At 44.5% G+C, this 12,549-nt stretch overlaps 1 protein-coding gene across 8 annotated transcripts in view; it reads right to left on the reverse strand.

Annotated features, from left to right (window-relative positions):
• The window catches only part of LOC129188935 (IQ motif and SEC7 domain-containing protein 1-like), a 128,529-nt gene that overhangs the window by 14,087 nt on the left and 101,893 nt on the right, over nucleotides 1–12,549 (reverse strand). For 6 of the 8 annotated variants that reach the window (XM_054790093.1, XM_054790085.1, XM_054790112.1 and 3 more), the window contains 5 exons: nucleotides 4,064–4,343; nucleotides 2,720–3,975; nucleotides 2,370–2,531; nucleotides 1,699–1,821; nucleotides 1,230–1,396 (listed from right to left, as the gene is read on the reverse strand). In XM_054790093.1, coding sequence (XP_054646068.1) covers nucleotides 1,230–1,396; nucleotides 1,699–1,821; nucleotides 2,370–2,531; nucleotides 2,720–3,975; nucleotides 4,064–4,343 — 1,988 coding nt within the window. Of the gene's footprint in view, nucleotides 1–1,229; nucleotides 1,397–1,698; nucleotides 1,822–2,369; nucleotides 2,532–2,719; nucleotides 3,976–4,063; nucleotides 4,344–4,700; nucleotides 4,887–10,205; nucleotides 10,862–12,549 lie in introns of those variants that run through there. The other 2 variants (XM_054790135.1, XM_054790121.1) reach the window with 2 other exon arrangements.

Consider the following 12,549-nt stretch of genomic DNA (forward strand, 5'->3'; position numbering starts at 1 on the left):
AATAAGACGGCTAGACAGGAAGTGATGTTTGGGGTTCAGGGTTGAGTTTCAGCCTGGCGTGGGTTACGGGCCGCAACAGTAGCCCGTGTTTATATTGGGGATTATTGTGCCTGCTGTGAGATAATTCATACCTTCAATATAAGCCTGTTGTTCCAACGATCAAGTCTGGTGCTTGTGTGTCTCACCGAACATTTGGGTAACATCACTGACCCCCAGTGGCCATCAATTTCAGCCAAAAATAACTATGTCAAATTTGCTTCATAGGTCGTATTCAAAAACGAAACAGCACGATTTATTAATGACCGTCGTCCCTCGTTACATCACAGTTCGAACATACTGTAGCTCTCTCACGATATCAAGGTTAAACATTTTTTATTAATTAATAAATGAGCACTGTTTCATGGTTGACCATGGCCTATTATTAGTCAAGAAATATTGAAAGACACATCATATGTAGTATTCTGGTCACTTGGCGTCAGTAATGTTACAATAATGACCTTAACATGCCATGGTTACATGGAGTCAGGCATGGCATGTCCAACATGACATAGTGGAAAAAAAGTTACTAGTAAGCTTTTGGCTTTTGACTTTGTCATTCCCCACTGTTTGAAACCCTTTCTTAAGTTTAGAATAAACAAATTGGAGGTCAACTAGTTAGCTTGGTAGCTTGCTATATCTCTTATGCCCCTGCAGTGATCCCATAGCCTGAACAATGTGGTGTAAACAAAGAATAATAGGAGTGTAAAGGTGATTATAGGGGTGTTATTTCATATCTACAGGGCTCTAACGATGGTAAAAATCGTACCTAGAAAGTCATAAACAGGTTTTCTATGCTCTAACTACAAAAAAGTTCCATTTATTAATATCGAACCCTACTTCACAGAAATTCACACATCGCAGTCCCATGTGGAACCAATTACCTGCGATAAACAAGGGACGTCTAATATATTTCAGAAAAACAGTGATAGAGTGAAGCAGCAAAATTCAAAATGCAAAGTGACGAGGAACAACTGTGCTTAACAGGAACATGCACATGTACAGGTTTGAACTTTTATTCCGTTTTTTAATTTATTTTATTAAAACTGGTTGAGTAGATGTAGTCTCTAATAATCTTGCGAATACCACTGTGTATATAATACTATGTGCAATACTCTTTGTACACAAGTCAATCGAACGTATACTAGGGGCATACATTGCATGTTGCAGGTTTTCTAATATGCATTACTAACCCCGTAAGTTCTTGATGAAATCCTCCAGCTTCATCTTCCTCTCAGGTTTGACGTTGGGGCTGTACATATCTGTGTTGAGGAGGATGATGGCGAAGGCCAGGATGAAGATAGTGTCAGGGTTCCTGAACTGCCGCACCACTGTGGGGTTGCATATGCAGTAGCGCTGGCTGGAGACAGGATACATGACACGGTATAAGAGCCTTGATTACATAATGCATGAGCAAATGATGTGAATAGTGAGGAAATGTGCTCAACATTGCTGAAAGGAAATAGGAAGTGCATGATGCAAATGGTTCCTTTTTCATGCCAATACTCGTCTGCAGGAGGAACACCAGTGGCAATGGGTCAATAAGCAATTATCACAGCGATATGAACACCAACAATCTGAGGATCTGTGGGCTTTAATGTCCTCATAAAGCTCAGCTACTGGGTATCATTGATCGTAATGAGCAGAACATCGTGAGTGTACCTGAAAGCTTCAATGAGTCGCTCCACCTTCTGGGCCTCTCCCTGCACACGGATGTGGTTCTGAAATTTCCTGAGGGCCTCGTCCAGCTCCATGCTCTGGAAGTCCATTTCGTCTACCACACAGCTATACAGAGCCCACACACAGGCAGAGAGAGGTAGCGAGTGATACATACAGTATAATACAACTCATGGTTGATGTTCATTACACAATCACAAAACAGGATGCGCCACGTTTACTGGCTCAGAACCAATAAAAAAAACAACCATCTTAATGTAATGTAATGTTTGCAAGAGTGCAACTAAAAGATATCCTGGGTCACATCATTAGGCTGGCGTGACTTTATCAATGAGTTACTCAAGTCACATGGTTGGCTTGACTGACTTTTGTCCCACTTATTACATTGCAGTGATTCTGAGTTCAAATCAGTGTCAAGTCCAGTCTTTCCGTATGGAGTTTGCATGTTCTCCCTGTGCTTGCATGGGTCTTCTTTGGTTACTGTAGCTGAATATCACAATCCCAAATGTATTTGAAATTACAACTCGAAATCCTCTGTTGGTGTGAATGTGAGTGTAAACCGTTATGTCAAGGTGAATCCCTCCCCCCCCCTCCATAACTGGACATAAGAATTACACTGTGTAGACGCCCCACATGCTCACACAGTGCCTACTCACTCCAAGACATCTCTGTTGAACTGTTTCTGTCGGTTTCCAAGGAACTCTCCGATCATTTGCCGGCTGAGGCCCTTCCTCTGAAGCAAGAAGTGAGCTACACCAACAGGTGTGTCGGGGATGAATCCTCGCTCGGTCAAGTACTGGATGCCCTTCTCTGGTTTCCTGACGAATGCCACAAAAAATAAAGACATCAAAACTACAGTAGGTAGTCTGAAAGTATTGTGCTACTCTAGATCCAATTTCCCAATTTATTTGATTGATTCCTAAACACAGTAAATGATATATCAAGGCCTCCCCCCTGGTTGGATTAAGTGACCCTAACACTGGTCTTACATGTTCTTATTTCTTACTTGTTAAAGAGATTTAGGCCAATGCGGTAGTGTCTCTTGCGAATCACATCATTGCTGAAAATGGGCGAATCCCAGCTGTTGCGTGTCTCTTTGTGGTAGGTCTGCTTGCTGAGCGTCTGCTCTCGCAGGCTGTCCCTCGACGAGGACTCCGAGCTGCAGTTGATGGTGTCGTTGGAGTTGGACGTGCTGTTGATGCTGTCGTTGTCCCCGTCCGAAAAGTCAGACTCCGACTTGCTCTGCCGGTTTGCTGAGCCGTTGATAGCTAGGTGGCTTTCCAGCTGACGGTGGCGGTGACGAAGAGGGGCATCCTCGTCACGGGACGCCACTCGTGGCGGGGGTCCATGGGAAATATGTTTGGGACTTGCTTGGGATGATGTTACTATGTGGCCGTGCGGCTCGTACACAGGCGGCCGTTTGACTGAGCCCCGGTCGGAGCGATCGCTTAGCTCCGCAGAACTGTCGCTAGGAGGTTCAATGGTCAGCAAAGGAAGATGGTCCATTCGAAGACGCTGCTCTTGGCACTCCAGGGAAGGAGTGCTGCGGCAGCTCGTATCTGTGTCACGACCCTCATCTTTAGAGTCAACAGGCCAGTAGTCCTGGGAGGAGTTGACTGAGCGCAACCGCAGGTCCGATTCCGTACCGGGGGGCTGATCCCCTGACCTCGACAGAGCAATGGGAGGTGACATGTCGTCCTCATCAATGAACAGAGTGACATCACTATAAGATGCCATTGTGTCATCATGAATGTGTCCGGCTGCCCTGCGGTGAGATTTCACCTGATAGGGTACCTCCCTGCCCACCTCAGGGTCCGGGCCTTCATCCCCTTGAAGGCTACGGCAGTTCAGTGCATCATCTATCGACTCTGCCAGAGATTTGACCTGCCTGGAGAAGGCGTCCTCTAGCTCCGTGATAGCGTCCGTCAGATCACCCTGTGGAGGCGGATGAGATGCCATATTGGCCTGCTGATGGACCTGTATATCTTCAGACTGCATCATGGACAGTGGGGCGCCGTCCTCCGTCATGGACACCTGTCTCCCTTCAAAATAGGAGCTGTGTACTTTCTCTGCGCCCTCAAACGACAGCTGCATCCTCATGTTGGAGAGAACAATTCGTCTGGACATGCGGTTCTCAGACATAGAGCTCCTGAGACGTTCAAAGTTCTTGTTCATCTGATACTGGCGGAAGGCAGTTTGGATCGTGCGAGCCGCATGCCGAGTTATGAATCGTCCACCATACTTGCGCTCGAGCATCTCCACCTAGAGAAAAGATAGACAACAGTGCCAAAGATGCTCTCATAAATTGTTTCGTAGGTGTTGCTGTCAAATAAGTCCTTTCTGTCTATACCTGTTTGTCCTGGAGGTCAGCAGAAAGCTCATAGCTTTCAGAGAGCGAACGAGAGCGCTTGATGGCCTCTTCCTCCGCCTGCTTCCGGAGGATAGACTGCGAGTGCTGGAGCTTGGGCCGGCGGGGTCTCTGAGGCCCAGGTTGAACCCCGTGGCTGTAGAGGGAGCTATCAAAACGGTCTGGGCTGATGGCCAATCCATGGGTCACCGGGCCCTGGCCATAGCTGGCTCCTGCATCCAGGGAAGGGCCGCTCTCATTGGACCGACCGTCCCCTTCCACACTGCAAACAGATAGCGAAACGATTGAGAGACTTTTATCTTTTGGATAAATCAATAACTTAAAAAAAAAAATGTAAATATGCCATAAAAGGGAGAATGTAGCTTCCCGATTGTATATGTTCACAAATAACGACAAAGTAAGTTTTGGATTTTAAACACAGAGACCGAGGGGAGCAATTTCTCAGATAGTCTGATTCTACAACGTGATATTCAGTTCAATAACAGCTGCACAGGTTTTTAAACTTAGAAATAAGTCCAGTGTCACTTTTGCATAGCCCCAAACAGAACATCCAGGCTGATGTGAGCTCATTGGAAGACATAAGAAGAGATAAAGTGAAGAAAAACAAGTGGTTACTCACTCACTCTTACATTCAGCTGAATTACAACGTGACTGTTTATTGCGAAAGGACCTTCTATTTTCTATGAACTGCCAACTCTTCCTCCATATCTTGTCCACCATTCTTTTAGTCAAGTCAGGTCCAGAGTACACAGGTTCCTCCAGGAAACAACCCTTTATGCCACCTAAAGGGCCAATCAGGGACTCCTAGGAGTTGCGTGATGTTTGCCAGAGCGACGTCAGACTGTTCAAGCGATCGTCTCAAAGTCCAATTCTGAATAGAGTAACAGAGCAAATACGACTTCAGCGGGTGCTCAGAGGAATGCAGCAACCACCTGCTCAATCACGCTGTGCTTTGCATTTCTGCTGCTGCATGGTACGGTGTTTGGCAGCAAATATGCCTGAGCTGTGACTTGACACACCCCTGCAGTGAACACAGTCCACTTCCTTCATTAGTCAGCCTGGCATCAACATGCTGCAACAGCAGCCCGCTGTCAACAGTGACTCGGCCACGATAATTGTCCGACACATTATTGCTGATATCATTGTCGACACTATTTTGAGACCATTTTTTTCATTTCATGAATGTAATGATAATATATGGCATAATATTGTGAGTAAACCGCATCAAAAGCAATAAACTTGAATTTCTTAAGAGTATTTAACATTGCAATTGGAATGTCTGGGGCTTTTAAATACAATTAATTCATCAAACAAACACTCTAAATTAAACAAACGAAAAAGACAACAACAAAAAAAACTATGAAAAAAAATCGACTCTCCAGTCTCTTTAAGCCAAAACAGCACTTACATAAAAATCACAATCAATCACAATATTTCAACAAAACGGAGAAATAACTACAATAACAATAACAAAACGGAGAAATAGCCACTGCAAACATTTCTACAAGATGAAGATCAAGATTGTAATGCCCGTGCTTGTGGTTGAGGAAGACGTAGCCACCAATGCAATTCCAATTGTACTGTAACATTCATTTTATGACACCCTTATTTTGTTTGCACAATTAGACAGGATGTGGCGCTCTTATTTTGAAGGCCGGAAGTGTATTGAGTGTTTGATGATGGTTAAGACGAGCTGGGAGCAAGAATAAACATGCCTCTCGTCTTTATTTTACTGAAAACTTGCACAACATCTGCAGGCATTTTAAAACGCTCGCTTCCATTAAAGGGATAGTTTGGATTTTTTTGACATGAAGTTGTATGACATCCCCATCAGCAGTGTCGTGCATCAACAGTGACTTACCGCCCACTTCATCCCGTGAGCTGAGTTCTGGTCGGATTTCGGTGATGAGGAATGTAGTTCTGGTTAGTTGGTGGGGCCACTTAAGTCAAGATTTTGGCTTCTCAAAACAATATGTGTTCAAAAGAGTAATACATTTGCATCACAAAAACGCCTCCCCAAAAAAACGGACCTCACAATTGCTTGCCGTTACTTTCTCTCCCGTCGTATCACTGCGCGCTGTCACCTGTCCATTGTTGTGTATGTGTGCCACACATACACAACAACACTGTGGAACACATACACAACAATGGACGCCCAGTGACACGACAGGAGAGAAAGTAACCCCGGGCGATTGTGACGCTTCATTTTTTCGAGGAGGCATTTTGGGGTGTTCGGTAGGAAAGAAGAATAAAGTGAATCCTCAGGACTCAAGCAGTTTGGCTGTTATAGAATTTGGGATTTGATATCGAATTTAAAAGAAAGTATGGTTGAACATTTCCTCATGTGGAAAGCAGCATGCAAAAAACAACAACAACAAAAAAAACAGGTTCTGAAATTTAAATGTCAAGCAAACTTAAATCCTTACAGCATAACAAACATTAAAAGAGCTATTGCTCATGTACAAAGCATGTGTGCGGCTGAAACTGAGTGTCACAAACAAGCAGCAGGAATGACTAAGTCCGGTTCCAAGAGCTGAGCTGTTGTTTGGATAGAAACAGAGGTTACATGTTGTTAAGTAGCACCGGCATTAATTCTCCTGCCAGGGATGGAGAAGACCCCAACAGGGTTTAACATCAATCTCTAGTAGGTACATGTAAAGTTGAGAGTGCACATTAGCACACAACAAGAGCTTTAATACAGCTGCACCAACACAACCCTGTGCATCACAACAGCCTATTTCATAATCGCCACTGGGGGTGGAAAAAAAAAACAAACACCCCAGCCACTTGTCATAATGAAATACAGCGCTACTATCCACACACCTTGCGTGCTGCACAGCACCAGAGTGCAGTTTCTGGTGATTTCAGGTATCATATCTTCATTACGAATTGATTACTGACCTAGATATAGCAACCATGAACAGCATGTGTGCAGAGGCTGCATAGCGACTCCGAAAAAATCTGTTCTGTCAGTTGCATGACACACTGTTTAAGGGATGTTGGATATAAGTTTTGCAGACTGCAAAACACGCCTTACAACCGATGACAAATGACACGGTCAAAAAGTACATTTAATAAAAATGTGCAATAACCACAAAAAAAACGCGTCTATATATGACATACTTGAAATAAACATTGTCTGTTCATCTTAACAATATAATAATATGAGTTTCATTCAGAAAATTATAAGTAAGTGTAATAGTTAAAACAACTTTAACTCATTTGTCCCACTGGCTTGTTTTTGTTCTGCAGGGAAAGTGGCACATACCATCTTTGCTTCCATTTTGTGCTCGCGGGTCATAGCCTACTTGCTTATAGAGATGGAAAACGGAGAGAAATAAATGGAAACGTATGCAGCATGCAAAGAGTGTGTACTTGACTGAAATGGATGTTGAGGAGAAAAGAGGGCGGGGAATAGCAGCGAAGGAGCAGGGCGGTATTCCAGAGACTCCATATGCTTCGGAAAAGTAATGGAATACTTTAGAGCAATAAATGTGGGAGAAATGTCTCCTTGCACACTTTCCCTGATAACAACCTCCCTACATCAGCAAGCAGTGGTGTGTGTCCCTCTACTGGCTTTTTATCCACCGCAATCTCCTGTTAGTTCCGATGTCGGTATGGATAAGCAGCTCGCCTGGCAGTGATTTGCAGCCACGGGAATGAGGGATCTGGGCGGGCAGTTCTACCCCCCCCTCTCAACAAATAGGCTCAGACCCCTTGCCCAGGCCTCAGCCAATTCCCTCAGTTGGACCTGAGGGAGAAACATTCCTCCATCCCGGAAAAGAGGAGTCACATCTACAGGAGGTCTGGGAATAAAGGAAGGTTAATGAAGAGCAGGCTGCAGCTACAGAGGAAGTATGAGCTGCTCCCTCTCAGATGAAGTAGCAGAGGCTTGAATTAGTTGAACTCCCCCACTTGACTCGCTACTAAATAGCCTTCAATATGCAGCCTGACACAATGTGTCGGCTGGATGATTACCATTCATTTACTGCGATAATTGCATCTCGGAAAGACATTTTGTAAACAGGAAATCTAGCAGCCTTTTGCCAGTTTCAAGGATCAAGGAAATTGCAGCGAACTTCATGCTTTTATGTTACAGAAATGTGTAATAATTGGCCATGCATTTTAATATCTGGCTCATGAAATTAGGAGAATGTGTCCAGAAAAAGACTTTGAAGTGGCGGTTTTGAGGTATGGTTGCAAAGTAAGTACAGTATGCATCATGCACTGCTGGATGAGGTGAAGAAGTATGAGTAATAACTTGAAAATAACATACTGTACAAATGTAATCCAGGCTCCCCTGCCCTAGTCTGTCTACTCACCCAAGAACTTTTTTTCCATGACATTTGGCAGCGCCTCAATATCACATATCTGGACCCACACGCGCAGACGACATGTACCTTCCAAAGACAACAAAAGCAGATGTTCTTTCTCTGCAGAGAGCTCATAAATAAAGATGCATGCAGCGGCCCTCACGAGCACACGTAAGGGGAATGGATTCCTCAGGTGGAGAGCTAGGGGACCACACAACCTGCTAACCTGACTAGAAGGTACAGTTTCGCAAACAGCGTATTTAGTAATGGCGATAAAGGAAGAGCAAGTCGCCCATTTGATGTGGATGCAAACAGGGATGCTGCGAAGATCAACAACTTGACAACTGCTCTGTGGGAGCGTTTATAACAAAGTTGACTGGAGTGCAAAAACTGTGAGCCGTGGTGCCTCCACAAATCAAAAACTGCCATCAAGCATCTCCAAATGTGCTGGAATCTGTCAGTCTCAAACATTAAACAGCAAGGTTTTGAATTCTTGAATTCTTAATGTGTTGCAAAGCTACAAAACTGTCAAGCACATATACTGGGCTGGCTTTAATAATTAATGTTTTTGATGTGTTCGTCTGAAATATGTGTATAAGCAGATGTTTAAAATCAAACGGTTCTGAATGGGGTCCAGATGTGACATTTTACTAATACCATAAGTAACCTTTCAGTGTCAGAACACCAATCTTTCAAACCAATCTTCCCCCAAAATTGCTAAGGTAGTTTTTGTGATTGGAGGCTCCAACACATTCAACATTTTTTTGTGTGTTGTAAAGGTCGATCTACAATGGAACCTCTAAAGTCGGATGCCACTGAGGTCGTACGATTCAGAATGCAAAAGTCATACAAAACGTCAGCAACCAAACTCCACCGACAGAAAAACCAGTAACGGCATAACCCTTCATGATTGGCATAAAAATTCCCTTGGTTCTTTCTTGAACATTGCAACATCCCTCCACCAAGGTTAGGCAACATCTGTGTTTTTAATGTAATCCTCCCCAAATTGTTGGAAGACAGCTAAACAAACTAAAAATGCCCAAAATAGAGACTTTCATTCAGAGTGATAATTACATCACTGTTTACTTGAGAAATCCAAGAACTGGCTGTGGTTCAGATTTTGCCCGTGGCGTTCCATCTTGAAATAAAAGGCACTGTTGAGAAAGTGTGAGTGTGAAAAGTGGGCTGTCCTTAAAGTCATCACATATCAATACTGCTCCCTTATTAACCGCCAGACCTCATTCTGTCTGAATCAAGGCAGGCCTCCTCCTCCTGCCTCCTGTCAAGACTCAACAACAAACACAACAACAGCCGATGTCGTGATCTCCCAGTGTGGAATAATGAAACCATCCTCCCAAGTGCACTCAGCACCTGCCCTTGAGGATCTAGCTGTTTAAAAAAAAGCACACAGTCATGTCCAGGAAGCGGGAGGGACGCGACACGCCACAGGAATGCCCTTCAGCCAAGCAGGGAGAACAATCCACAACTTGCATATGGAGTCAGTACAGTAAGACCAAACACACCACGATGACATACAGTGACTCAGAAAAGCCATTCCCAGTGAAATGGTCAATCTATTTTAGCAAACGCCACACACTAGTCAGATTCTCGTGTGGATAATGGAGGACTAAGCTCATGATTTGAGCTGTTTTTAAAAACACACACAGGGCGTCTCTCTGCTGTTTAATAAACAGAACTTTATGAGGTCAGCGTCATCCAGTGACAGCATAACACTCACACACACATACACACGCAGACAAGCAACTAGAGCAAAAACAAACATGTTCCCATGTGAGTCCTATTTCTCTTACCAGCCATTTAGCTCCAGCTCCAGCAGGGACTGAGTCTTCTCAGAGTTACACTGCAAACACCACATGCTGGCCGCCACTACCAAGGCACACCACCAAACATCAGCACCTCAACAGTCCTGATTGCTGCCTAGAAGCTTGCTCTAATGGACAAACACATCTCCAAAGTGCCATCTGCTCTTGCTGGTTGTAGCTCCACGTTCCGTGCAGACACAGCCATCCCTTGGCCAGGCAAAAACTGATCAGAGTGGAAGGTAGGCGGACATGGTCAGTGTTAAGTGGCAGTCTGTAATATCTGACAGACAGAGCACTTTTTTGGTTTGCTCTTTCTTCCTCTGTGTTCTCGTCACGCCGGGCAGTGAGGAGTGCGAGGGGGGTGGAGGCTTCGACGCCGGGGAGTGTAGGTTTCTGCCAGACCCTGAGCGCTATGGAAGAGGGCGGAGTAGAGGATGGGGGACAAGGGGGTGTAAGTGTAGCTGGGTAGAAAGAGAAAGACGAGGATGAAAAAACTAACCCTCTTGCAAAACCCTCATCCTGAAGGGAAGGGACACACGCAAATGACCCCGAGGCAGAGGATGTAAGAAAATCACCATTTTCCGGAGCGTTATCAAAGAATGGGAAAGCTGGAAAAAGAAAAGCTGAAGGAGGGGCAGTTAAGAAAACTAGGTAAACGGGAAATGAATAAAGAGACAAAGTATGAAGTGACAAACGTTCTGTCAGCTGATCCTAGTGGGTAGAGATTGAAGCACGTACCTCTATTAATAGAGCCTCTCAAGGCTGAATGGCGGCGAGAACTATGAAAAGAACTAGAGTGGCTTCAGTGTCTTTCATCCCCAAAATAATAAATAAATAACAGTGGAGTAGCACTTTCTTCTTTTTTCATTTGTTACCAATTTCACGGATGATTTTCCTCTGCAAGGAAACCACGCCATGCATCTCTGCAAGGATCCCAAGAATTTCTGTCCACCTTCACGCTCACGGTTGACCCCTTGACGGACTCTGTCATGGAGACAAGGCTGAAGACTAATCACCCCTGAGAGAGAGGAGGGCTGGGGCAAACTGCCCCCGAGTCAAAGTATTTTCAGTCTAATGACAAAAGGCACAGGAAACTGGAAGTTTATAGGGGCACCAGCCTATGCTTGTGTAATTAGTAACCAACTTCAAGAGGGAAAGACTGAGCGGGTTAGTCAAAGGAATCATGGTGATGATGTTGATGGTTTGGGACCTCAGCCCTGCTCACTGGTGTCTGCAGCTGCTAATGCTAAGGCCCGGAAGAGTCAACTAACAGATCTCGCTTATCACACAACTCCTCGACTCTCAATCTCTTTACTCCCAGGTGGCAGTAAACAAAACATTATCCATTAGAAAAGAAAATCCATTGAAGACGCTGTAATACAAGCGGTTATTTAATCAAGAGGAGCAGCCAGACTTCCGAACATGTGCGTGATGATAGCGGCCTCAGTGCATGCGTTGTTATCCTAAAAGACCACTGGGATCAGAAAACCAGCAAAGTTTATTTATTTGGGAAGAAGACAAGAAGAACTATCAGAGCCTCACTTTGACATTTATAAGCTCTGCGCCTGTTATAAATGTTTCAGCGAGGTACACAAGGGTCGTATTAGCAAAATTCTGCCTGGAGAGCTGTGTAGAAATGATCCAACTAGATGAATAGAAGGGAAAGCTGATGTATTAGATTGTTCGCGACTTCTCCAGTGGAATTGTCTGTGTCTGGGTGCCTCTGCATCTCCTCCTCATGTGTTACAATCCTGTCTAGTCATCCCGTCTGGAAAAGGCCAACTCCATCTACTGGGTTCTGCCTCCATGCTTCTTGGCTCTGGAATGATGTCACTGAGAATTCCAAGCAGAGGCCCTCGCTCATAAAACAGCATTTCTTCAACTCAATACATATGGTCGCTCTGCATTTCTGTTCCCATTCCATCCCCCCAACCCCCCATTCCATATGATGGAAAGTCCTCCCTTCTTTTTTCTTCTTTAAGTAAGTCAGTACTCTTGGCACCAAATCAAGGAGGCACATGAAGGTCAGCTATGAGCAAACAGATGCAGCTCTAGAATGTATCAGGAGAAAGACAAAAAAAATAAGACTTCCCCATACTGTAGATTGCAAAGAGAATTAAATCCAACAGTCCAGCAAAAGATAACAGGAAATGACAGCGGAAGCACGTAGCTTCCTGGAAACTTTGTCACAAGAGTTTGGCGCTTCTTCCACTGTCTACATGACATCATGCACCGTTTAACATTATCTGCCTTTACTTCAGAGTCTGGGACCTGCTCTCAGAAATGGAAAATAAATAGGAAAACTCAGCCCTTGCCTGGTCTGGAAACAATT

The sequence above is a fragment of the Dunckerocampus dactyliophorus genome, chromosome 1 (genome assembly GCF_027744805.1).
Source record: "Dunckerocampus dactyliophorus isolate RoL2022-P2 chromosome 1, RoL_Ddac_1.1, whole genome shotgun sequence".
In the NCBI taxonomy this organism is placed as follows: Eukaryota; Metazoa; Chordata; class Actinopteri; order Syngnathiformes; family Syngnathidae; genus Dunckerocampus; species Dunckerocampus dactyliophorus.